This window comes from Candoia aspera, chromosome 2, assembly GCF_035149785.1.
Source record: "Candoia aspera isolate rCanAsp1 chromosome 2, rCanAsp1.hap2, whole genome shotgun sequence".
Classification (NCBI taxonomy): domain Eukaryota; kingdom Metazoa; phylum Chordata; class Lepidosauria; order Squamata; family Boidae; genus Candoia; species Candoia aspera.
This window is the reverse complement of record NC_086154.1, coordinates 151,651,002-151,678,150: the sequence shown is the minus strand read 5'-3', so window position 1 is coordinate 151,678,150 and position 27,149 is coordinate 151,651,002. Positions and strand designations below refer to the sequence as shown.

At 43.3% G+C, this 27,149-nt stretch overlaps 1 protein-coding gene across 1 annotated transcript; it reads right to left on the bottom strand.

The window, feature by feature from the left end:
- Window positions 1-1,314: 1,314 nt before the first annotated feature.
- ICAM5 (intercellular adhesion molecule 5) lies at window positions 1,315-23,660 on the bottom strand. The gene is made up of 12 exons (XM_063294311.1): window positions 23,594-23,660; window positions 19,179-19,451; window positions 17,177-17,494; window positions 14,232-14,510; window positions 12,400-12,678; window positions 8,977-9,219; window positions 8,075-8,317; window positions 7,538-7,780; window positions 6,257-6,496; window positions 5,376-5,618; window positions 2,869-3,132; window positions 1,315-1,532 (listed from the first exon to the last, which is right to left on the bottom strand). The coding sequence occupies exons 1-12, from the start codon at window positions 23,658-23,660 to the stop codon at window positions 1,315-1,317; spliced, it is 2,910 nt and encodes a 969-aa protein (XP_063150381.1).
- Between the last annotated feature and the right edge of the window lie 3,489 nt (window positions 23,661-27,149).

Sequence of the window (27,149 nt, the reverse complement as noted above, 5' to 3'; positions counted from 1 at the left end):
TTAAGAATAAAATGAGAACTGTAGTAAGTCCCATACTTGGAGTGTACAGAGAGGTTGTTTTCTCATATTTAATTAATGAAACCATCCTTTAGGAGTTTTATCAGGTAAAACTCTCTTGAGCTATGATCCCAGGCACCAATCTTCCATTCAGTAATGGACATTTAACTGGTTCCAAATGCCCATTTATTTCCTTTCTTCTGATTCTTTTTAGATCTGTGATTTTCACAGCCTTCTCCAATCTTATGCCCTAAGATGTGCTGGATTTCAGTCTCTGTAACTTGCCTGCAAATGGTCTTGCTGGTTGTGGAATTATGGGACTTGACATCCAGTACATGGAGGCCACTATCTTGGATGAGGCTAAATAGAGAATTCTTTGTCATGTGTACATACAAGCATAAAAAGATGACATAGACTTCAGGCCCCTTCCTCCAAACCTGTTTGACAAATCTATCAAACTAAATCCATAAGCCAGGAATTAAACTGGATTCATTTGATTGGGCTTGATCCCCCCCATATATCTTTTTTTTAGCAAAGAATGATGGGCTTGATTTAGTTTAGTCACAATTCAGTTATCATCTTAGTTAAATTAAGATGGACAGCATTATGTTCTTTTAGATTAAGCAGTTGTCCAAGATAACAATTTTACTATTTCTCAGTAATTCTCTGTTTATCAGTTTATAACTGCATTTATTCCATGTTCTATTAAGATTAATTTCCTCCATATTTCTTTTTAACTTATAGTCTTGTCTTAAAAACATCAAATCTGCTCCAGATACCAGAACTTGTGGTCCAAAGCTGATGTCTCCCACTCTGGCAAGGTGCCAATCAACTAGTGAGAGAGGACTGAAGCTGTAGAATTTTACAGCCAGAATTAACATACATATCCCAGAACAGAAGGGCAGTCAGTTCCTCTGGTGCAACATTTTCAAGAGGCCATGTAGTCCTTTCATATTTTCAGCTGCAAGAAGTACTATAAAAAGATATCTGGAAAAAACGGAAGAGATGAAGGCTGGTTACAGCCTTTGGTCTGGGAAAATGCCACGTATGTGCTAGGCTGGTCCAGAACTTGGGGCACTAAAACTGGTTGTGATCCCAGGCAGCCCAGAAACTGGTTCTCCATGCTCAACCATGGGACTGTCAATTGGCTGTTAATACATTGCACAGTGAAGTAGAGAACTATATGGTCCCAAGACCTTCCTTCAAGGGCAGAGATAGTGAAAGAAATGAGAGGGTGGTAGAGAAGCAGTTGTTCTTTCATCTACCTTCCTTGGTCCCTATCCAGGGAGGCACAGAGGAGTACCTGCCCAAGACTGTTCAGGTCCTGGTGAGCTGTATGCCATAGATGTCAGTGTCACAAGGCCTCTCCCGGTTTAGAAAAGTGGCTTCAGTTGAGTTTTCTGCATCACGCACATTGTATTCCCCCTTTTTACAAGCTGTGGATTTGAGGTAGTAAATGACCCCGGCCATTCCTCCCAGGACCAACATGGTGGCACCAGCAATTGCCACAATGACAATAATATATAGCCAGTGATCTGCAAAAGAGGAAGCAGATTATTAGTTAGCAGCCTTTTGGCTTACAAAAGGAATTGTTACCCACAGGAAGTGGGCACTTTTCAGAAAACTCACCTGATGCTGCTGAAAAAGATACAAGCCAGTGTGGGCAGACTCCAACTTGCTCCTTTTAAAATTTCACCTTCTCTTTTACTGAGAAGAAAAGTCCCTGATACCCCTTTCTTCCTTTCCTTTTGAAATTTGCTGTATATGGATTGTTTTATCTGAACTGTTAAATGGCTTAGCCTTTTCCCTTTTGTCCCTCTCAGTTAGAAATGTATCTGTAGTTCAGTTATCTTGAAGTTTCATTCTCTGTTGCTGGGTGGGGAATTCTGGGAGTTGAAGCCCACACATCCTAAAGTGGCCAAGTCTGAAAAACACTGATCTAGAGGGTGGAGAAAACAAGGAGGTCCCATTTCCATGCATGAGAGGGAGCTTCTTGTAATCAGGGACATGGCTTTGAATCTGACTGGCAATCTATAGATTGTTGCAGTTCCATAATTCATTCTTACTGAACGTCTAAACTTACTTGGGACCAACTAGTTGTTATATGGCCCATGGATATAAGAGTCTCAGTATGCTTTGCCTTCTTTTTTACAGAAAAAGCAACCAGGACGTTTGCAGTCAGAAACAATAGCACAGTGGTGGTGGGTTGACATGGTTACTACAGGTAGTCCTCATTTAACAGCCATTCATTTAGTCATGGTTCAGGCTTACGATGGTGCTGAAAAAACCAACTTACAACCACTTACGACCGTTGCAGCGTCCCCATGGTCACGTGATCATGATTTGGGCACTTGGCAACCGGTTCGCATTTATGATTGTTGCAGCATCCCGTGGTCACATGATCGCCATTTTCAACCTTCCATGCTGGCTTCTGGCAAGCAAAATCAATGGGGAACTGTGTGATTTGCTTAACGACCACATGGTTCACTTAATGCCCATGGTGATTAGCTTAACAACTGCTGCAAAAAAGTTCGTAAAATCAGGTCAGATTCGCTTAATGACCGCTTTGCTTAGCAACCAAAATTCCAGTCTCAATTGTGGTAGTTAAGTAAGGACTACCTGTACCCTCCCTTTCAGTTGCTTTATCCTCCTGTTCAGGTGCTTAACTGTGCTTTATTCCTTCATTCTAAGCATATGCCTAACTTTCTTACTAAGTCACCATTTTGTACCTAACTGTTAACAGGTTCTTGTTCTTAGGGGAGAAAAGGAGAATTAGTAAGGTTTAAGCTGTCCTAGCCCTCCTATACCTTGCTGTTATCATCTTTACACACAAGATGTCATTACTGGTGGCATTCTAGTCTCTGGTCTTACCTTCCACCTGGATTTCTACCTGGCTGTGCTGCTGTCCATGCTTGTTGCTTGCTGTGCACTCATATACACCATTATTCTGTCCATCTGCATGGACAATTATCACTGTGCTGTTGTTACCAATAAAGATGATGTTGGAGGCGTGAGGCAACCTCCAGGTATAGCTGGCAGCTGGGGATCCATCTGCCTGGCAGGTGATGGTGATGTTTTCTCCCTTTCTAATTGGTAAAGAACCACTGACTGACAGAATGACAATAGCAGGCCTGTCTGGAAACAAAAATGGTGGGTGTTCAGTTCATCCAGCAAAAGGCTCTCATTTTTATTGTCTGTCTTCTCTAGCTATCTTTGTCTCTTGACTTGGGTAGGCCATAAACATTGTTAAACAAACTGACTAACGAATAAATAGCATTGCAATGCTTCTAGACAAGTTGACATCAAGATTTGCAAAGTGTCCAACTGTAGGACTACTGGATCTGGGCCGCAAAAATTAGATCGACACCAGGTTACCTCAGTTTTGAATACAGACTTGGTACTGCTGCTAAGGTGTAACACTTCAATTCCTCCGTTTCAGAAAGAAGGAGAATTGTGTTAGGGCTTTTTTATCTAGGGTATAAACATTCAGACAATCACTACATGGCAGTATAGAGATATCAAAAATTCTTTGCTTCCATCTAGTGATTGTTTGGAGTTTTGCAGCCCTGATTGGTGATCTCAGGATACCCTCCTAATACTTCTTCCCCATTAATATTACATATAGAGAATGATGAATCTGTGGCGGATTCAGTAGGATCTATACAAAACTTCCCTTGCTTCAAACCAACTTTATATGGTGGTACTTCCAGAATGATTGCTTGTGCCACCAAGCTTTGGAAGAATGTCTTAATAATATTATCAGTCAATCTTTATTCGGTCATAGACCAGCAAATAAAACAAAATCACAATTAATTAGGCTAAAAAGAGAAACACATAAAATTCTAAAATATCTAAGAAAAAATAGAGGAGATGCTATGATGTATTGTGCAAACCATAGAACAGTACTTGGCGCTGTGGTCAACTAAAACTAAGACCGGATTTGGGCTGCAGAACTCTGGATGCCAACTGAGATATAAAAAACTAGTTCTTTGCTGTCATCCAACGGTCATCCAGATTTCTGCAGCCCCAATTTTGAATCAAGGCGCTAGGAGTCCAGCACTGAAAAAGAAAACCCTCATGCAGCTCTGGAGGAAAGGGAAGCAAAATTGTATTGATTGATTATATGCCATCAAGTCATTGCCTTGAAATATCATGCTCTTATTTTACTGATTTTAAGTGAATTTCGAAGTAGTGTCTAAGAACGTTTAGTAGCATTTTGGCTTATAAAGTAGCTGGAACAAAACAAACAAACAAACATCTGCAGGAAAACAACCAAGCTCAGAAAACACCAAAAAAAAAGCCAACAAACAGAAAAGCTTTCCAAGATAGATTAAGGAGGGAAGACTTTAACGAAATGAAACAAATAAATAAAGGCTTCCTTCCTTCCTCTTCTCTGAGATGACCAGGACTTAGGTTGTTTGGAAAATTACATTTTAGGGGTTAAAAACGGCATCTAGAATTCAGCCTGAAAATGCAGGATGAGGAGTTACAGTTACTTTACATGGCTGTTATATAAGACCAAGTATAATTGAGAACAAAAGATCTGAGTGATTAGCATTTCCCTTTCTACTGGAACATGGGAACAATGTTTAAAAAGCAGAATGTTTTTCAGATGGTCTTTGGAGTACAAGTGACCATAGCTCGGGAGTGATAAGCGTTAGAGAAACTAATCCCTCTCAGTTTGGGGTAGCCCTGGAAGGAAGGCGACTACGCAAGGGAATTGTGCTCAGATCTTTAAGCAGGAAAACAGTGAAGCCAGGCATACTGTAGGTCTAGGGCATATCTGCACTTACTGTCTAAGCAGCTCACGTTGTGTCATGCTGGGTTGACTCTAAGCCATTCTAAGAAAATCCTGTCCAGACTGAGAGACTTTGGTGACATTTTGGAAAGTCTGGATTGCATCCCATTGGATAATACCCTGCTGCTGCGCCCTCCCACCTTTCTGTTTAAGGAAGACAATGGCCAATGATTTTCTTCCCTGTGGGCAGCTCTTCCTTTGGCAGATATAATATATACTTTTATATGTGTATATGCACACACATACAGTACATACAGTATATACACAAATTAAATGTATATTTACAAGGTTAAAGCATCAAAGGTAGAAAGCTGTCGCCCCGGCCCACAATCTACCTGTAGTTATTTGGGCTGTTTGAACACTGAGGAGGCCTGCTACTTTAGGTGACTGGAAAACTGGTGAAAGAGTAGAACTGCATTTGTCAAGAAGAAAGAAAAAAAGAGAAAAGAAGGGAATGCAGAAAGAGGAGGAGGAGGAAAACCAGAACAAGCTTCTGCTGCAGTTTGAACCCACAACATCTGGGTTACAAGGCAGGAGTTTTACTGTTCACCATGAGGCCATGATTAAACTGATGACTCACATTCCACTTGCACATTTACCATCCACCTCTCTGTCCCATGGCCATTAGTGGCGTTGCACTCGTAGATGCCGGAGTCATTCCTGCTGACATTCTGCTTTCTGTAGAATTCCCCAGCCACTCCCTCCTTGGCACACAAGACACGTGGAGTGGGAATCCCATTTGCCTCACAGGCCAGAGACTGTAGAGTCCCTTCCAACCAAGTCTGATTGCTTGGGCAGCTCGATTCATCCATCTTAGGTTTGGCTGCAACAAATTGATGGACAAGGATCTCCTGACATATATATATAATGTGCGTGGGTGACTAACAGCTACTGTAAATCTGCTTCACAGAAGGCCGGTTTGTACTTCAAACTAGGAGACTAGCCTATAACTCTGTGACTAACATATTTCATTTCATAAGATGTTTTGCACTGATGCCAAATACAGTAAATTAAAGCTGCCTGCCAATTCTCTTCACCGTAGGCTCTAAGAACTTTGAGATAAGTAGGCCTGAATCTATTGAGCTGCAATGCTTTATGGACGCTGACTAAATGCCATGTTTGCAGGGACAAAATAATGACAGGAAGAAAAGGGTGTTATCCTTATTTTAGGCTTCCAGCTGAAATATATTACTTAGGTACAGAGAGAGTTAGATTCAGCTGATCAAAATGGCATGTTTAAAACCACTCTAGAACCTGGTATAATATTCTTCTTCTACTTGAGAGAAGGGTGAGGAAAACATGTATTTCCAGAGAAACAGAATATTACTTAGATAAATGGCTCCCAATCTTTAGTTGTAATGCAGGGGTCCCTAGCGTGAACAAAAATAAAGTAAAAATAAGTCTTTCTATCAGTAAGAGATGGACAAGTTTAATGAGTTGCTATTCATAATCAACACTCACTTTCAACTGCAATTTTGACTGCTTTGGCTACACTGCCATGTCGATTTGTTGCATTACACCAGAAGGTTCCATTGTTGGCCAAGATCCTTTGCCCTTGGCTAAGATCAAATGATGTCTCATCCTTGGTGCATATAATCTCAGGAGGTGGAACCCCGTCAGCTTTACAGAGAAAAGTTGGCAGTGCCTCTTCCACCAAGGTCCAGTTGCTTGGACAGTTAGATTCATCCATTTCTGGCTTATCTGGAATATCAGGAAAGGGCATAATTTGCAAAAGGCTAGGTCACGGGTTTTTAAGGTGCAGTCCCAGGAAGCTTATCAGGGATTCTTCAAAGAGAAAATCAAACATGGTAGAGGGCATAATCTTTCTTTGTAATATGCTATAACTGGGAAGTTTTAGGTGTATTATGAAGTCCAGTTCTTGTTCATGCAACAACTGTGCAGAAATTTCCTGGCAGATGTTGGAGGGGTTGGCTAAGAAATATGCAAAACATTGGTCTAAATGTATATATTCTTTATAAAGTCCATTCTTAAAGCAAAATTAAAAAGTCAGATCAAAAGCCACCAAGAAATCAACTCTCTTAACTCTCTTTAAATGTAGGATCATGGTGAAGTTGTTTCAATATCAAATCATGATCCGAAGTTGAATGGAAAATAGGTTAAGAAAACCTGTTTCATTTAACATTGCCTGTACTTGAACGATCACCTTTTTAGTACCTTGTCCCCCAACATAACGTTTTAAAATGGACAACAGTTGTGACAATGGTGCGATGAGAATTTCTTTAAGGAGCAGTTGGAAATAGTACAAATTCCCTTTGAAGGAAAAGTCACATCAGTTGTAGTTTTCAACTGAGGAAAAAGACCAGTAAAAGAGGAGCAGGATAGGGAAGGTATGAGAAACCTCTAGCCCAGTCTTTCTCAATCTTGGTGGCTTTGAGATGGGTAGACTTCAATGCCCAGAATTCCCCAGCCAGCAAGGCTGGCTGGGGAATTCTGGGCATTGAAGTCCACCCATCAAAGCTGCCAAGTTTGAGAAAACCTGCTGTAGCCCATGTCCCTAAACTGATCCATAGGGGTCTCCTCTCTGGTTTGGTTTGCAACAAGAGTTAAACACCAACTAAGTGAGAGATAGTTATGAGAAATAAAATACAAGAAAAATTAAAATTAAAAATTAAAGAGTACAAGAAGAGTACACTTGTTTTGGATCACCCCTACATGGCAGCCATTTTTTAAATCCTTGCCAGTGTTCCCATCCCTGTTGGGCTGAGATCCATGCTCACTTACATTCCACCTGGATGCTCACAGCTCTAGAGCTGGAGCCATGAATGTTTGTGGCTGTACAGAGATAACTCCCAACATATTCTCTGGTGACGTTGTGGAGGATCCCAGGACTGTAGGCCATTCCATCTTTGGTGCATTCAACAGTTGGTTCTGGGTTTCCCCAAGCAAAGCAGGTGAACATGTGTGGTGTCCCTACTGTCAGAGTCCAATTATGAGGACAGCTGGAATCATCCATTTCAGGCTCATCTAGAAGATTAAAAAAAACCCCTGATTTTACAGTGAAATGTAGGAAAACATAGATCAATAATTTACAACTGGTGTAGCAAGAGATGATGCTTGACAATTTCCACTGGGGAGAGAATTTTCTATACCTTGGCAATTTCTGTTTTAAAGACTCCAGTTCAAGATAATTTGCCAGTAAATGTTACGGTTCATTTTATGTTCGCAAGTCCCTTTAAGATCTATAGAAACATGTTATGGAACTCCAATTCTTCAGTATGAGCCCACACAGTTTGCATACAATACACATGTTGCACTTACACTCCACTGTAACAGTAACCATCTTGATGTTTGACCCATGTACATTGGTAGCATTGCATTGATAAACACCAGCATGATTTTGGGTGATATTCTGCATCCTTCCAGTATGGTACACTTTGCCATCTTTCGTGCAGAAAACTTCTGGAACTGGAACACCATCAGCTTGGCAGCTGAGATTCCATAGACTTCCTTCCAACCAAGTTTGATTACTTGGGCATTTGGATTCTCCCAGCTCTGGGCCATCTGCAGCAGAGAGAGGATGGAGAAGGATTCAGGGATAAGAACACAGTAACCTAAAAACAGTCCTACTGTGTCAGACCAAAAGGCCATCTAGTCCACTATTCTGTGTTACACTGTGGGCAACCAGATGCATCCAAGAACCTTACAAGCAAAATACGATGATGGTGATGATGAAAACGTTCTTCAGTGGTTGCTTGCATCAACAGTGGAAAAGACCTGTGATTCAGCAAGTAGTACATAGCCACCAAACCAGAAGTATACAGCCAATATGGTATCTAAGAACATTCTGATCCTTCATGAATTTGTCTAGTCTCCTTTAAAGCCATCTTGTGGCCATCACCCTATCTGGTGACATACTGTAGGTTTGTAAAGAGGTGCTTCCTTTTTCTGGTCCTGAATTTCCCTGCAATGAGTTTTAATGGATGCCCCTGTATATCAGAAGGGAGAAAGGTTGATACATACAGTAGATGCTTTTTGACTTCACAATCTAGGACTAGGAGAGTGGCTGGCCCAAAGTCACCCAACCAGATTCCATGCCTAAAAGAAGGCTAAAACCAGGATCTCCCCTCTCCTAGTCCAGCACCTTAGACACTACACCACACCACATTGGCTGTCATATGTACACACATATACATGCACATGGAGGCAGAAATGTTACTTACATTCAACATGGATGGTGACTGTTCTAGTGCTGGAACCAAACTCATTTGTGGCTGTGCAGTTATAGACGCCAGCATGGCTCCGGTCAACCTGTTTCTCCTCTTCTACATCGTAAGCAATGCCCTCTTTGAGGCAAGCCACCGAAGGCTTTGGGTTCCCCTTAGCCAAGCAGAGGAGCATTTGTTGTGTTCTCTCTACCCATGTACGGTTGCTGGGACAAGACAACCCATCCATTTCTGGCACATCTGCAATGTGCAGAGGGAACATACACATTGGTTGAGGCTCTTCTCTCTTTGGATGAGAAATAAAGGGGATGTTTAAGGTTGGAGAAAAATATTGGGGTGACAGTGGGCGTATTGTTAGATAAGCCTTGAGTGAGGCTGATTTAAGAAGATCTGGTGAGGGGCGTGTCTCAGGTGGCATGTTCTGCCTATCACTAAAGTATAGAAAATGGTATGTTCTTTATTATATTTCAGACTATGTGCAGGCAAAGTTTGCTGTTCAGTTATGTTGCTCTACTACACTCTTATAGCTGAGCTGGCCTTGTTACTTCTTCAGTTAACCATAGAATTTGGTCTTTTATTGGCACTGCTAGATTAACTGATTTCCTGTAAACTGCCTTGAAGACTTTTCAGTGGAGGTGAGGGGTGTTTTAATATTTTCAACAAAGACAAAATGAACTGGAGATCTTTAGTGCTCTGTGATTTGTTTTGTTTTTGGTGCCTTTGAGTCAATGTTGACTCCTAGTGACTGCCTGGACCAGTCCCTGCAGTTTTATTGGCAAGGTTTTTCAGAAGTGGCTTGCCCTTGCCTTCTTATTCCTGGGGCTGGGAGAGGGGGACTGGCCCAAGGTCCCCCAGCTGGCTTTGTGCCTAAGGCAGGACTAGAACTCTTGGTCACTCAGTTTCTAGCCTGATGCCTTAACCACTACACCAAATTGGCTCTGCTCCGTGATGGGAGACTCAAAATTATTCCCTTGCTGTAGATTCAAGGCTATCCCACATATTTGTCCCACACAATTATGTGTGACAGATAATCTTTGCCATCTTGTGACAAAGGGCACATACACACCCTCTAACCCCTAGCCACTGGTTTTCAGGACCATTCGCCTTCTGGCAATAGGAGAGTCAGGGCTCTTCCACTAAAGCCATCTCTCCCACTTATCTTGCCCACCCATGGGTGCCAGATGAAAGAGGGTGAGAAGCAGGGAAAACAGGACTTTGGGATGCCAGTTCTCCCAGGACCCAAAAGACCTACTTCTCCCTTCTCCCTTCTGTAGGAGTCTTCTGTTGTCATTGCCCCAGTCTCCATGGGAGTGGAAAGCTAGCAGTGAGGGAACCCAGAGCACCAGGTGGGGGTGAGGGTGGGGAGAGTAGGAGGGGAAGCTGATCTTTGGGTTCCAGTTCCCCCAGGAGTAGAATGACCTCCTTTACCCCAGAGAAGGTCTACTTAACCACAGGGGTGCCTACTGCAGAGATGCTTCCTCTGCAATACAGAGGAACAGCTTAGCTGCTGCAGGGCCTAAGCTGCAGGGGAACATTTTACTTGTGTCTAACAGTCGACTGGCCAACCACTGGACAAGTGGCACCTTGATGCATGTTGGCATTTCACCAGGAGATTGCTTACAAACATCAGCTGCTGCTTCTGCACTTCGGGGACAGCAGCCCTCCCTTGGTTTTAAAATGCAGCTTCAACTGTGTAGCATCCAGGGGCATATTGATACAGTGGACCAGTATGTCACAGCAGAGGGTCCTGCTTGCGCTCCTGCAGGAAAGGATGAGTAGAGGCTCTTCCCCTCCTCCTCGCTTCTGCTTTGATTGCCACCTATGTCAAGGGAAGGGGTGGGGAAGGGGTGGTCTGGCTCCCCTGAGCTGCTCTTGTAGTGGAAGGCAGAAAGAACAGGGGGAAGAGAAGAGAAGTGGGAGAGAATGGATCCTTTGGGGCCTGTTCTCTGGTTCCCCCTGGGTCAGGGGTCTCATTCTGCTGGATACCAGCACCAGAAGAAGGGCTCCCCACCTTACCTTTCTCCTCCCCCTGCTTTCTGGTGAGGCAGAATCGAAAGTGGAAGAGCACTCAGCACTTCTTTGAGCCTGCATGCTTTGAAGCTAGCTCTCGCCCTGGATAACAGCACAGTTGGACCAAAGGGCCCTGGATGTAAGAGCTGCAAGCCATTTGTTTCCATCCTACATTCCAGCTACCTCCAGCTCTGCCCCCTCTCCCTATTGTTGGAAGTCCTGGCAAATCCAGCATGCCTCATTAGCATGTGAATTAGCATGTAAATTGAGTTGTCCCACAATGCAACTCTGAGGAAGTTGTTTGTTGCCACTCCCACTTCCTCCCTCTTTCTTCCTCCTTCTTCCACTGAGAGAAGCACACGGCTGTGTGCTGCTCTCCTCCATTCTGGGCACCATGCGGTGGGCCTGGAATTCCCCTTTCTTTCACACAGCCCTTGGCAGCAAAATAGGGCTGAGGGTTTAGGGCAAACTAAGTATTTAGAAAGAAAAGAAGAACAAAGGAACTTTATCTTTTCCACCAAGATGGATGTAACAGAAGCAACAATAAAGTCAGTAAGAATTCTTTTGCTTATCTTAACCTAATGTGTCTAAGTGTGTAATTCTTTATGCTTGGGGGGGCTGAGTGTGTAAGATCAATAACCTGTGTTTCTCTGACATGCTCATTAAAGCTATCTAAGGTAATATTCTTTTTCTGTGTCAGCTTCTCAGCTGTGTTATAAGCTCTGCTCCATTTCAGTGGTTCTAGCAGGCTACTAAATTGGCTTCACCTATAGTCCTGGCAAAAGGTTGAACCCAGGTCTCTAGCCCCTCTTAGCCACTTCTCTTCAATCACCAGCACAAATTCCAGGCCTCTTTGTTTCAGTGCTGGTGGCAGCAGTAACAACAGTGTAGAATTGCATATCCTTGCTCCTTCCTGATAGACACTGAGCTGCAAATGAGTTTGTCTGCCTCCTTTCCCTGCCACTGGGTGTTAAATTCTGCTAACACGATATTATATCTAAAGTGGCAGTGAGTGTGTGAGTGCAACTAGTTTGCTAGATTTTTATTGTGGTTGTTTTCAATACAGACTGCAAGCACTGAAGGGTTCTGGCACAGGCTGTTGGTGCTTGCAGGGTTTCCACCTATGGTAAGAGGCCAAGAGCCCGCCTCCTCTTATTGGGGGCTAGAATAACAAGCCGTTTTTCAGACGGAGTGCACCAGCAGCTTCAGTGACAAAAGAATTTGGAAGGGTCATTGTGAGATCTCTAGCAATATAATCTAAGAGGTTCCATCTCTTAGATCCTACTGTGCAATTGTAAGCCGAGGCAAAAATGGTTCAAATGTGCTAATTTGCAGGGAGAAGGGACATAAGAGCTTTAATGGAAAATTAGCAAAACACATGTTGTTATAGGAAGGATCTTCTGTACTCACAGAAGACAGTAAGAACGGCAGAGGTGTGCTTTGTTATGGTTCTTCCGTCAACTGCCAGCTCCACCGCGCATACAAATTCTCTCCCATTGTCTTCCTCCTGAGCTATCAGGCTGATCTGCAAAGGGAATTCATCACCGGATGCCAGGATCCTTCCAGAAGCATTCTGGATCTGCAGAGAAATGCTGGGTGGTTCAGGAGCTGGAGAATTGCATAGAACCGTCACGGGATTATTGACATGGGCCTCAGCGGGGTGGATTTCCAAAGAAGGCTCAGGAAAACCTGCAATTTAGATAAAAAAGAATGCTGCTTCTAAAACAGTTGAGGAGATGGTGGCAACTGGGAACTACATCAAATGCTGGGCATTATTTAAGAAATATATAGTCGTAAGAATTTGTTTTTCATCAGATATAGGCAATGGCTGCTCCCCAGGTGTTTTGCAGTACCACACCTATCGACTCCAGCTAGCGTGGCCAGCGTTCAAAATGTAATGAGAGTTACTGCTCAGTATAACAGGAAGATTCACAGGTTGGGGGAAATTACATAAGATACCACAGAGGGAGATATGATGTTCCATTTTTGGCATACCCAGCAACACATTTTGGCAGAGCTTTACGTGTTTACAGTTCTGGGACCAGATTATTTATCTTACAGCCTGCTCAAGGAGAGAAAGAACAGATTGGTACAAGGATCATGGGATTTGGAAGATCAGCTGATGACTCACAAAATAAGGCTAACAACAAGATCTGCTCTGCTCTGCTTTCAGGTTCATTAGAACTTTGTATTGTAGCTTATCATGGTGCCATCTCCCAAACTGCATTTGTGATAGACATGCCCTCTGCTTCAGAAGTGCCTTCTTATGGGGCTAGAGGAAACTGGCTTGAGGAACCCAAGCAAAGCCCTGTGTATGGGAGTTGGTCCATGATGGTGGTGTTTTTTTGCTAATGGTTTCTAATGAGATAGAGCCATTCACCCACCTTAAACTGGCGGCAGATGAGAGAAAGGGAAAGCGGCTCAGGTCTTTCTGTCTCCTGGTCTGCTGCCATTGCAAACTTATTCAAGAGCAGGCATGCACAAATTGAAGTCCTATGCAACCCTCAAAAACCCCAGAGACCCTCCAAAATTTGAACCCAAACTGTAGCAGAAGGGAGAAAATGAATACATGGGGAGTGATTGTAATAATTCTATTTAATTTAATTGACATTTGATGTGCCCCAGTCTGTTTCTTGTCAAAGTGCTCCCCCTATCTTTTGAAATCAGGGCCCTTGGCATACCCCTCAGCAGCAAGTGGAACTCTTGCCTCAAAAACAGCTGCACCCTCTGCTTAATAGAAGGTAAGGTGCACTGTCATTCTGGCTTCTTAGTGATGATTGCATGTCAGCAGAAGACACATCCACACAGGTCTTAAATTGGTGGCTTGAAGGAAAAGAAGAGCGTGTGTGTTGTCTTTGCCCAAAAAGTCTGAAAAGAATTGAAAGATTTCCCCACAGTTTTTGTAAAAGCTTTGAGGTCAGGCCTACTTGAGATCTGGGGTAGTTAAGAAACTTACTGTTGAATACAGATGGCTTTTCCCTCCTGTCCCCTCTGGCTTTGCCTTACCCTACCCTCCATTGTACAAAAAGCTGGACTGACAGTATGTGAGACACCAGTGATATAAACACAAGGCTAAACTCACTTATAGTGAGATGTATATGGATTTGCTTCTTTATTCTACCTCGAAACCCACCAGGATGATGTTGACGATGTGCTTAGTACTGTCATTCCTTCTCCTACGTCCTAACAAGCTTGTTTTGGATACAAGCTACAATTCTCTGGAAATCAGAGCAGCTACTCACTGTAGATATGCACAGTCTCCACTGCGGATTTGCTTATGGGCCCCAGGGACACAGTGCAGTTTAGATGATGGTTTCCTGTTGGCCAGGAAGGCACCTGAGCTTGGGCTCTCACAGTATTGCCCGACAGAGTGATGCTGACGTTCAGACTTCGTTCTGCAAACATCAAGTCAAACTGGGCCTCTTCAGCTGGGAAGACCCCAGCAACCTCACAGGTCACACTCAGGTCAGCATTGGCTTCCACATAGCGCAAAGTGTAAAGCTGGGGATCTGCCGGAAAATCTGTAAGAAAGAAAGACTTTCAGATTATTTCTCTTGTCAGGAAAGCCATCAGGTGCGAGAGCCTCTCTAAGCATCCTCTTAGGAAGCCAGATTGATTTCATGAATCCTCCAAAGAAATCTACTCTTGTCTGTACGTGTTTGTTCTTTGCTTTAACCAGCCCGGATGGCCTGGATCTTCCATTTCCCTTCTCCAGCCATTAGCAGTATTTATCTAATTTATAAATAAATATATATATATTCCAGTATTTATCTAATTTATCCAGAATGGGCACTCCAGCCTCTGGGGGCAACATATGGCTGCATGGAGTTTCTGTGGGATTATGTATACATGACAACAACAAGCTCAGTGTAAGATCTGAAAGGATTTCCTCCTGAACAATTATTTTGAGCTACTGCTGGACAGGAACACTGGCATAACTTGGTACTTGATGGATTTGATAGATGCTAGGGGCTCCTAGGCCCTTATAATGAGGTGCACCTACTAGTGCCAGAGCAGCATAGGAATGCATTTAGATGATATTAGGCAGTGTTGTGTCTCTGAACATCAATGTGGTCACATTTCTCTTGGTTCTTTCCAGATTTCCTGCCCAAACTGGTTTCCCCCCCCCCAAGGATTCTTCTAATGAAACCAAATAAAATGGGAAGTTGTCCTATGGTAAAAAATGTTAGCCTTTACATCTTAATTTTTTCCAAGGATGAGCATCTCTCACTTTAGGAAGCAGAATGAAATGGGGGTGGGGGTGATATGTGGGCAGCCCAGGGCTTTATTTGGAAATGTTCCCCCTTGCCCATCAAAGCTGACAAATGTAAATTGGGGTGGTGGTGGTGATCACTGGGGAGGCTGGATGGCATGTGAAAGCATCTTGGGAAGGCATCCATGAGATGCTTTCAAAACTTCACAGGTTTCCAAGATCCCCAGCTATTGCCTTCCACTGACATACTGTGCTCACTAGTTGTTTTGATCTTCTTGGTGCCTTCACTGTTCTTAGCCACTGATGTTTTTCTAGGATTTGACATCTTAATTGTGGGGCATAATTATTTCTAAAACATATCTTGAGCTTTTTAGAATAAGCAGAGCAATGACATACTGTCAGCTGATGTCCAGGCATCCATGTACGCATGTTTGTGTGGGAGCCATCAAATGTGTAAAGAAATCTGCCTGCATCTCTCCTTTCCAATGCCCTTGTACTCTGATACAGGTAAAATTGGGGGCAGCTAATCTCTGGGCACCAGAACAAAGTTCTGAGTCACAGTCATCATAGCTTCATTAAAGCCCCCAGCTCAGAGAAGAAAAAGGGCAGTGTCTTTGACATACAGTTATTAATAGACTCCCTTTAACAGGATTATAATAATTACATATTTCTGGCATGCTCACCAGCAGTAGAATGCCTTTCCTGCACACAGAACTAGGAACTGGAGTGAGGAAGGGGGAAAAACCCCAAGTGATTCTTTCTTTGTTCTATGAATGAAGTCCTTGCTAGGTTGGCTCACTTCAATAGCTTATCAAATTCAACATCCTGCAATTAATTATAATTGTTCAAAACTATCTGAGAAATCAATGAAAGCAGAGGAGGAAAACAGGAATTCTTAAGTGGCCCAACTTTTTTTTTTCCTCTTGAAAACATCTTGTTTTCATCATTACATCTATTGCATTAAGAGTCCTTTTCCCATTAGGACAAGTTGATGTCTGGAGGCCAAATTCAATCATTGCTTAGCCTGATTTCAAAAGATCCTTGGTTTTTGTAACAGGAGGTGATCGTTTCTCCTTTTGGCAATTTCAAGGACATATGCTAGTGATAAGTAGGCAAAACTAGCAGTGGCTAGATCCAGGAATACAAAGCAAGTGTTGTCTTCCCTCCTTTGTGCCATGCATAAATTGCCAAAAGGAGGAACAATCACTTCATCCAGAAATTCCATGTGGATGTGCATTGAGAATGAAAAACGGTGAGTGGTTTGAAAAAAATCTAGGACAATAAGGATTGAAGTCAGGGCCAATAGTTAGCAGTTTTGGTTTTCCAGAAGGTAATTTGGTACCTGGTTCCTGGATTCCATAATGCATCAGAGTTATTGTCCCAAGCACTTTTTGATTTGACCCAATCTCTTCCCCTTTGATTAGTCACTTTTCTATCACTGTTTAAACTTCCCATTGGTAGTAGTTACTATCAAGGCAAGGTTTGGGGGTAGATACTCGGAGACTACTCTGCAGAATAAGCAGCAGGGCCCCCCAATGAAATAAGGTTGACTCACTAGATTTTGAAGTCCTCTCCACCAGTATAAAATCATTAAGTGCAGAATCCAAACCTACCAAACTGCAACATTGGAAGTATAATGCTTTGTCTGCCAGTGATCCCAGATTCAGTTCTCAAGTTAGATCAGAACTCCAAGTGGTTCCCTCATCGTCCTCAGCCCAAGTGTTCCTCCAAGATGACAGTAGGCACCCACTCCTCTCTTGCAGGGCAAATAAGAATTTAACACAAATAAGAATCCCGGATATTGGGATTAGGGCTTCTGATGTTTCTTTCCTCAGTTTTTGAGCTATTTTCTTTCTATTTCACTACTGAAATATTTCACTACTGAATACAGATATTCACTACTTACTTTTATTGGGGGAGAAAGCTTCATTCTGGAGAAAATAAAGAATATACAATAAGAAACTTGCAACTCACCAAAGACTTTTAGGACTTCGCTGAAAGATGTCTTTTCAAGGAGCTGCCCTTGAGGCCTCAGATCCAGAGCAATGTGGCAGGTGACTTCCTCCATGTGGTTGTCCTGCTGAGCAGTTATGGGGAAGGTCACTATGACGTCACTTGCTTCAGGAGCACTGTGATTCTCAAAGGTCTCCACGTGGAGTTTTTCTGTTCCTTTATACAATGTCACAGTGAGGAGCCGGATGGGAGCAACCCTGGCAACTCGGCATGTCAAATTATACACTTTGCCCATCTCCATTACAGGCATTGGATCCAGCACTACATGTTCTGGAATTTCTGGAATGATACATGAAAGCCTACTGGAAAAGGATTTCATATGAAGGTGACAGCTGCTGAAAAATCCCATAGGAAGGGAAGGGACAAACCATTTAGATCAGGCATAGACAGCATGTGACCCTTCAAATAATACTGAACAACCACCAGTTCTAGCTAGCATGTCCAATAATGCAACACATTGGCAATCACAGTCCAACAATCTCCAGAATGCCATAGATTGTCTACCCCACTGATCTAGACAATTGAAGATGTCTCCTCTCCAGATTCTCATTGACATACATCTCATAGACAAAACAAGTTTAAAACAGTGGTGAACATTTATGGGAATCTTGCCAACAACCTATGGTTTTGTCTGTAATCTAGTAAACCAGGAAACTGAAGCAGCAGCTCTCAGAAAGGCAGGCAAGAGTAAAGCCCTAGCTGTGTGAAATATTTAGACCCAGCAGTCCTTCAGCCTGGTGGGCCACATATTCCCACTGCATACACTATACCCTCAGAAACCCATTTTTCAAGGCTTCTCTGCTCAGGTGACCATCTCCAGGTCTGATCTTAGGTTTACAGGTAAAATGTCATGGGAAAAGGGAAAACCCAAGATTGCTGAGCTACTTTCTGCTTATGAACTTCTGGCACTACCCCAAGCACCAAGCCTTGCTGGGCTCTGCCCCTGGCCTCCAAGGTATAACCTTCATCTTATACCTTGTTGGAGCACCCATTTTTATCTCTCCAGGCTGTTTCCTTAGGGATCTGAATTGTAAAAGATCTGGAGATTGTCATTCTAGGCCATACCTTTAAATAGTTTTGGGATAATCTATTGTTAATAAGTTCATATGGTTCACATGGGGCTGCAGTGGCTTCCAGCCATGCAGGATGTGATAACCCACTTCCGGAAGAGTGCAAGTCTCCGTCAGAGATGGCTACCTAAATGCCATCATTCTATTCTGAGAACATTCAGCTGATAGTTGTGACTTATCAGAAGCCCTTAAATTCAACTCCAACAAGTTAACCAGGTTGCAATGTTTGTGGATGTCTGTAAAGCAACATGCAGTTTGAGAGGAGCACCATGGTCCTCTTTGGTGATACTAAAGGGCACAACTCTTGGGTGATACTAAAGGGCACAACTCATTTATCATGAACTGCAAACTGCCTCCTCTTCTGTGGCTCAGACCTTCCAGTTTTCTTCCCTATTTTGCTTTTCCTGTTCCTCCCTCTCCTTTCTTCCTTTCCCTGCCATTTATATTTCCATTAACATTTTAAAAAAGCTTTAGGCTGGGCTCTAGAGCAAAGCTGGGGTTATGCTCAGCACCTTCATTTCTTCAGTAGGCTCATAGGGGAATGAGGTAAAAGGAAAAGCAAGGCAATTATGTTTTTATAGTGAAGAAATAATAATAATAATAATAATAATAATAATAATAATAATAATAATGCATGTTGTTGAATCTGGAGAGCATCACTAGGCTGTGGAGCCCTGGAGTTTAGCCGAGTGATCCATTCCAATTAATATCACTGAGCCTGTGTGATATTCGAAAGGGTCTAGGTCACTTTCTGACCTTGTTCATACACATTTTTCCAACTCTCAAGCCAAGCTGGCCTGGACTAAGTAATTACCTAGATGAAAAGCTGCATAAGAGAAAGAATCTTTTACAGATATAAACAACAAACAGATCTTTGCTTCATCACCACTTACGATAGACCATGATGTTTGCCTGCACAGATTTATGCTGTCCGTAACAGCTGAAGGAGCACTCAGTGGCAGACGCCCACTCCGTGATGTTCACAAGCTGGAAAACTGCCCAATGAGTCCCATTGTCTTTCTTCTCCTTCATCAGCGACGTCTCCAAGCCTCCCCTGGCATCTGCCTCCTGGCAGCTGGTACTGCAATTCAGCCAAAGAGATCCTCCATGCTCCACCACAGGGTTTTCTGGCCAAATGGTCACATCAAACATGTGCTGTTCTGCTCCTGAAATAAGGTATTCACAAGGGATTTACCAAAGAGTTGGCCCAAAAGGCCACACAGAAACTTACAGGCTTCTGCGTCCAGAGATAGGGAGTATCTAAGAGCTTAGGCTAAGACAGAAATCCCAGTCCATCCTCTCCCTTTCTCTCATTAATCTCAATGCATTTTAGCAATAGATCATGCTCATCATACTGAAATAACTAAAGAAACATGGGAACTCCGTTCTTGTAGCTGCAGTTTATACTCATTTATGAGAGAGTGAATCCCAGGGAACACAACTAGAATTATTCCAAGAAAACCAAACTTGCATTTTAAAAAATGTGCCCCAAAGGCTATATGTACTATTTTGAACTGCAAGTCAGTACTCACAAAACATAATGCTTCTCACTCACCCAAACTTTTCTTTACAAGGAAGACTAGCTATTGGAAGAATGACCTTACCTAACCTGTTCTATGAAATGCTGGTTTTCTACTGCAGCTGTCTTCGGGGATTCATCTGAATGCCTGAGAATTTGAAACGGGGCAGAGAACAGTCCATGCCCACAGTCCTATTCTCAGTTCTCCCTGTTGGCATGTTCACCTGGGTTGTGTGAAAGGCATCTATGCTTGTGGTGGCTTGAATGCAAGGGCAGTTCTCTGGGTTGTCCAGGACCCATGGAGAGTTGGACTCATGTTCCAGTGGCCAGGGATGACAGTCTCCTTAAGATTGTGTGGGTGAATGGGGAGAAATAGCATTATCCAAACACATAGCTGAGCTTTTCACCATCCCAGTAAGCACTAGGCCTCAGTCACACTATCTGCAATATGGGGACCATAATATCATTCACAGGGGTTCCCTGAAGCACATTTGAGAGCCTTCTACCCCATTTCCAAATGTGTATGCATGCACAAAAGACATTTTACTTTCTCAAAGCATGCGGCTAAATGAGTTGTCTCATACAATACTGAGGGATGTTTCTGAGGGATCGCTTTAGGCAATAGCTCAACGTGGGAACACACATATGCTTGGCATTCCAGTTGTGCCAGGCTCAGCCCCTGGCATTCTGAGCAGGTGGAAAGATGTCTCTTTCGATTTAACTCTGAGGAGAGGTGCCATTAGCACAGACAATCCCAGGCTTGTTAAACCAACGTTCTAATGTAGTTTGGTTTGGACTTAGCATGATGTGTGAAACCAGTCACTATATAATGTCAACACTTGGTTCATAATGCTTGATGTTGAATATGACCCAGGTCACTATGGCTGGATAAATGTATCTTGCTCAGCCATGGTTTGTTTTGCCATGGTTGGCTGGGAATGAAAACATGACTGGTTAAATTCACATCCAGTGGCTGGATTCACACAACCACTAAACCAGACCCAAACAAATTATATTATATCATAATGTCTGACCTAACCATTGTGGTTTGGAAACTCTGGGTTATACCTTAGTATTATCTGTGAACCAGAGCACAACTGCATGGTTATTAAAACAACCCTGGTTTGGAGTGATATGTGAGACCATCTTAGAGCTTCCTATATAGCTGGAACAGGAGTAATTTCAGTATTATAATTCAATGCCTTTTGCTCCAGAATAAACGGGATACAACTCTAGCAAATAAATAAGCAGAGGAAAACAAGAGGAAGTATGCAAAGTGTGTTTCTGGGCCCTTTTCCAATTCCATAGTAGTAGCTCAGGATTACATGATCAAGAAAGAGAAAAGAGGGCCCAGAACCTACTGTCCATTGCTCCCATAGGGATACATCAGGGGCATTTTATTCTTCGTTTTTCTCCAAAGCCCATTTTCAAGCCCCATCTTTCTTTGTTGGCTTCTTCTTCCATGGGAAGTTTGTTCTGGGAGAGAGTTATCCTGCTGAAAGACCGACCAGTGGAGAGACTGGGTCTCAAACCCTTTCCCCCATATTTCTTCTTTTTTAATATGCCTTTGGGTTGGAAAGAACATCTTCTGGATTTGGTGGAGGGAAAATCAGAGAATCTATGGGTGAAGCATGAAGACCAGATTCTTTCCCGCAATTACATGGAAGAGCATATTTTCTGAGGGACAACTTTGCAGCCCTTTGAGATGGATTAGTCAAATTGGAAGGGGCCTCGACATTTCTCTAGTCCAACCCCCACCCTGCAGACATGGAGGGCAGGTCCTTATTCCTAAGAGATGGCCATCCAGCTTCTCTATAAAGCAAGCCTTCAATATTTGAAGGTAGATGTACCATCCTTGCACTGGTGTATGAGGCATTGTGGCCTCATGCTGCAAGGTCCAACCTTTTGTGTGCATGTGTAATGTTGTAACACGCATACAAAAGGGGCAGGGCTGGTGTTGTGACACCATGGTGTTCTGACGCTGCTTTCATCATTTTGCACTCACCCACCCACCCCCTTCCCCACTGCAAACACCATTGCACTTATCTTCTCAAGCCTAAACATCACTAATTCCTTCAAAGTTTCTTTACAGGATTTAGTCACACAAAGCTCATCTCCTTTGCTGCTTCTTGCCTTTGGACATTCAGTTGGTCAATATATCTATTTGAAAAGTGGGGTCCAGAAATGGACTCAGTACTGCTGAGGTCCTCAGATGTTCTGCTGAAATCCACTCTTTTAAATCCAACTATGGAACGCATAAGGATCTTTTCCTGCACTGTCCAGCCAGTTCATCCTTGCAGAAGATTGTAGAGAGTGGTAGAAGAATTGAAGACAGACCAGAATGGAAGAATAGGAATGCCCAAATGTGGAGGAAAAGGAACAGGGAAAGCTGGGAAGACACTTTTGATTGGTCAGAAAAGGATGGGACAAACTAATGCAAAAGATGAAGAGTGAAAGCAAAAAATATGGCTTCCTGCCCCAAAGTACTTACAATTTAATTTTTTTTATGCTGGGGTGGGATGATCAAAGAGCAAATTGAGACAATGGGGGAGAGAAAGAGAACATAATATTTCAGCTACATGTCTCAGGAGCAGATAACAATTAGAACAGTGTTGTTCAAACTTGGCAACTTTAAGATGTGTGGACTTCAACTCCCAGAACTCCCCAGCCAGCAAAAGTGGGTGTGCATGTCAGTTGTTCAGATGAAAACTGGGCTCTTGTTCCTTCAATATTTTTGCAAGAAAGAATTTCCACATCTCCAACCTTTTTTCCAGCCTGAATGGCAAGCTGACACCTGCCAACACCCCTCACTTTGTACCTGGGTTTACTTATTTGTGCGAATGAAAAATGAAAGAGATTGAGAAAGAGAAATGTATTTATAAACATCTCAACAGGTAAGAGATCAGAATAGGGTAAGGTAAATAGGGTAAATTAAGAAGACATTTCTAATAGTAATAGAAATGATGGGCTCCCCTTTGCTGCATGTCTAAGCTCGTGTTGGAGATGCTTGAGTTTGGATTCCTGCACTGAGCAGGGGTTTAGATCTGAGGCCCAAATCAAGCATGTGCAGGCTGGGGTCCTGAGCAACCACAGTCAGCTCCCCTTCCATTCACACATCTGCCAGATGAGCAAGAAAGACTTAATAATCCATATAATCTCAAGCTCTAGTATGTCTTGCTTTGGAAATCAGGGAGGACCTCTATTCCCACAGCCATAATGACTTCAACAGCATCCATTCCTTTAACCCACATCCTGAGCTAAGAGAAGAATTCAAAGGGGAACGTATCTCAGCCCAATCCAAGACTCAAACTACCAGTTCTCTTGCAATGAAACACAGACTATTTCCTCATGGCTGCAACAGAAATTGTCATCATCACCATCATTGCCCACAGAACAACTCTCCTTATTCCCTTTCTTAACCTCAGGTGAATGAATCAGAGCACAGTATGGAGAACTAGAGCTGGTGGGAGATTTCCATGGAAAAAACAGCATGTGCAGAAACCAGAGAAGATCTAAGCAAAGATGCCTATATTGTCCGGAGGGTGGGTGGGTGGGGGGGGAAGAGAGTTATAGACAAATGGAAACCCCCTTTTTTTAGGGGGGGTCCTCATATACCTTAGGCAACCCCATCCAGCTGCATCCGATCCCATTTGTGACAAGGAAATACAAGCCCCCTCCCTCTGCTTTTGTCACCAGTCAGTGAGAAGCCCTTTGGCATAGTTTGGGCGATGGAGGCATCACGGGGTGGGGGTGGGGGAGGGGGAGAAGGGTGAACTTCTGGTCACTTACCTGCGGGCAGAAGCATCAGAAGCAGGGAGCAGCAGGGAAGGAAACGCCAAAGCCGCTGGAGCTTCATGGCTGATAAAGCAATGCTGAGCTAGAGAGAGAGAAAGAGAGGAGGCAAAACCAGAGGAAGAATAGCTGGCAAGCGGAGGGGAGGAGAAAGGGGGCTCTTGATTGGTTTAGCGTTGGCAACTTGGTATCTAAGGAACAGGAAGATGCAGAGGTGGCTAAAAAGCTCGGCAGCAGCAGGAGACCAACTGTTTTCAGGGGCACAAGCTGTGCATTTCAATTCCCACCTCCTACTAGTTCATAAGGAAAACTCTCGCCCCTGTAGAATCAGCAGAATGGTCCAGCCATTCCTGCATCCCTTTCCATCTGTGGGACTGATGGATGCTTCAGAGCAGAATCCTTCTGAGCCTTGTTGTCTTGAGGGGCAAAGTGCAGGACCGCTTTGATGGCTCCATGCTTGACACAGCACAAATGGGGTTCTTTTGACTGTGCAACATAAACCTGGTTTACATTTTGGCAGCCTATCAGACAAGGGCTATGAACAGTTCAGGGTGCAAAAATTTGCGTTATTGTTCTGGAATCAAGTTACTGGTTTGCAGGAATGTGTTGTAGTTCCAGTGGCTGGCTATAGGCTTCAAGTGGAAGGGCTCTGAGCCAACCTCCCCCTGCCTCCCCTCCAGACACCTCTATCACACTGATGCTGGTTATCAGAACTGTGATTCCCTTGGGGCAGAATCCTATCTTTTACACTTACGGTATGTTATCAAGTTCAGCGTGAATTAATGCTGCTTTCTAACTAAAATGTGTAGTCTACATGAAATCAAACTCAGTTCCGGGTGACTACATGGACACATTCTTATAGTTTTCTTGAAAGCAATATGGAAGTGGTTGACCCTTGCCTTCTACAGTTTTACCTCCTAGCCTAGGCTGCCGCCTTAAGATTTCCTGGTGGTGTCCCATCCCCATTAATCAGGTCTGACCCTGCTTTGCTTTTCAAAATCAGCTAGCTGCTGACCTGTACTGTAGGCACTTCCAATTATCCTCAGTAGCAGCAGCAGAAGCAACAGCAGTCCGTCTATAGCATTATCACATCAATACGAAAGTCCACTTGGCAGCAGGACTTAAGCTGAAAAGATAACTGCTTGACCCAGGCAGAGCTTATTACCATCTACATTTCAATTGTAGGGGACATGAGTAAGACCCCAGGGAAATAGGAAGTGAGTGCAGCAATGCCTTGTGTTGATGCTGGTCCCACAGGGCCTGGTGGTTACAGAGACAAGCAATGGGAAAGACCTCTGACCACATTGCCTTCACTGTCAGGGGCATTCAGGGGTCCATTGAGGAAGATCCTACTTGCTTCAACTTCTTTACCTGTTTTAAACAAATTCATCATGATTTGCCAACCACCTAGGCTATTATTTTTATTTTAAAATATGCCCCATTTTCCTACAACAAAATTGTGCCTTTTTGCACTCCACTTTCTTTGGCACATCCTGATTTGAAGATATAAAGATGTGTGGGCTCCTGAGTATTTCTTTCTGCCTTTTAAAGCAGGACTGGTAACCAGTTTTCCCTTGTGGATGCCTTAATCGTTCCAGAATAGGGCTGGGCTACCCACAGATCCTGGGCCATGCGTAGCCCTACCCTTTTCCTGAAGCCCATGGAGATACTGAAATTCAGCAGTGTAATTGCTTTTTTTTTTCATTTTGATCAAAATAAGAACACAAGTAGGTGTGTTATAAGCCTCCACTAAGTGAGTGGGCTGGGAGGAATACTGAGAAGACCAGGAATAGGAACTGAAGAACCTCATGCGGAAAATGCTGGGCAGGATTTCCAACAGCAAAAAGGAAGGGGAGTGAGATAATTTCTGCAACATATGGCTCACCCCATTCCTTAGGGGTGTAAGCAAGGGGACGTATTGGAGTTCTCTGTTTGAGAGAGAACTTGCTTCAGAAGGTGGGATGAGGTGCCCTGCCAACTCCTGGAGTGGATTCCTTGGCAAGGCTCTTCAGAGGAAAGGCAGATTGGAGTTGTCTGGGGAGAGTGAATCCAGGAATCTCTCACAATGGACAGCTACTACAGGACCTATAAAGAAAGCAAGTTAGCCATCTTGGCTAGGTTCACACAATTCCCTAACATTTTTAGTCTTGCTAGTTTTATGAACCTGGCCCCCAAGATTTTCTTCTGAGTGAACAAGCCAAGACATGTGCAGTGATGATCAGAGTGATCAGAGGGAAGTAACTGCAAGGAGAGCTCCAGTCAACTGCCTTGCAGGCAGGAGAGGTGGGGGAGGCAGTTATAATAATAGCTGGGGATCTGTGGGTGGGTGAAGCATGCTGTTGCTGGCTCCAGATGGGTCTATCAAGCCAGCTTGGGACTATGCGCCAAGTACAGCTTTTCAGATTTCAGTGGCATTGAAGCCCAAAAGCCTGGTCAATCCACATGCTCAAGGCATTTTGACACAACTCCTTAAGACCAAAGAGGCTGGTTTTATATAAATCCCACGTTAATGTTGTTGCTGTTGCTGGTGTTCTTGTCATATGTTGCAAAGCCCAGCATCCAGTCATGGGGACCCTGAACCCCTAACCGAGCCCACCCCCACCCCAGCAGAACATGCTGCTGTTCTACCTGTTGCAATTTCTGTTTTTGCTCCCAATGCTTGTTTTTCTTATGTTTTCGATCTCCAGATCAAGCCTGGAAACCTGGAATTTGCAGCAGTTTTTAATGGTTTGCAATACAGTTCAATGTCCTGCTAAGGATATATAAACACACTATGGTGTCCCTTTGTTGGATGCCTGTGCAAATGTTCCACATACTGATTTGGAGCACCAAATCCAATTCAAATGTAACTTATTTGCCTGCTTTCCATGCAAGCACACTTGTGTTTTAATAGTGAAAATTGGGCCAAATCAATTTTATTTATTTCTTTCTCACATTCCTAAACTGCCCATCTCGCAAGCGACTCTGGGAGGTTTACGAATCCCATCTGAATCAGAGATCGGGTCCGAATTGATTTGGAAGTCTGAATCAAATTGGATTTTCTGAATCAGTTCAAATGTTTGAATTGGAACAATATTCCAAATACATTTGAATAAAATTGGATCCATTCATGCACATCTATTTAACAATCAGCATGTTACATTGACCCCCACAACTCTTTCTTCAGCATGAACACGTGTGGGATTGTCCTGGGAGAGGACTTGCTGTGATCATCCTTTCCAAAGAGTCATGGTAATCTTAAAATGTCTAGTCAAGACACGAGATGGGAAGTTCATTCCCTACACTAAGAACAGAAGAGAAAGACTAAGTGCCTGAGTTCACCGACACAACTAGTCCAAAGCCACCTACTGACCAGAATAAACAATGATTCTATAATGTTAGAACCCCAGCTGCATTTGAGTCACATGCAGGCTGCGTGGGGTCCCTGCGCCACTCTTTTGTGACCCCAAGAAGCCTCTCCTCATTGTGCACCCAAAAATCAGCAATGTCATTTTATGAAATATTACTGCTTCTCTGGCTGTTTTATAAATTGTAACACTTGAAGATCAGTATT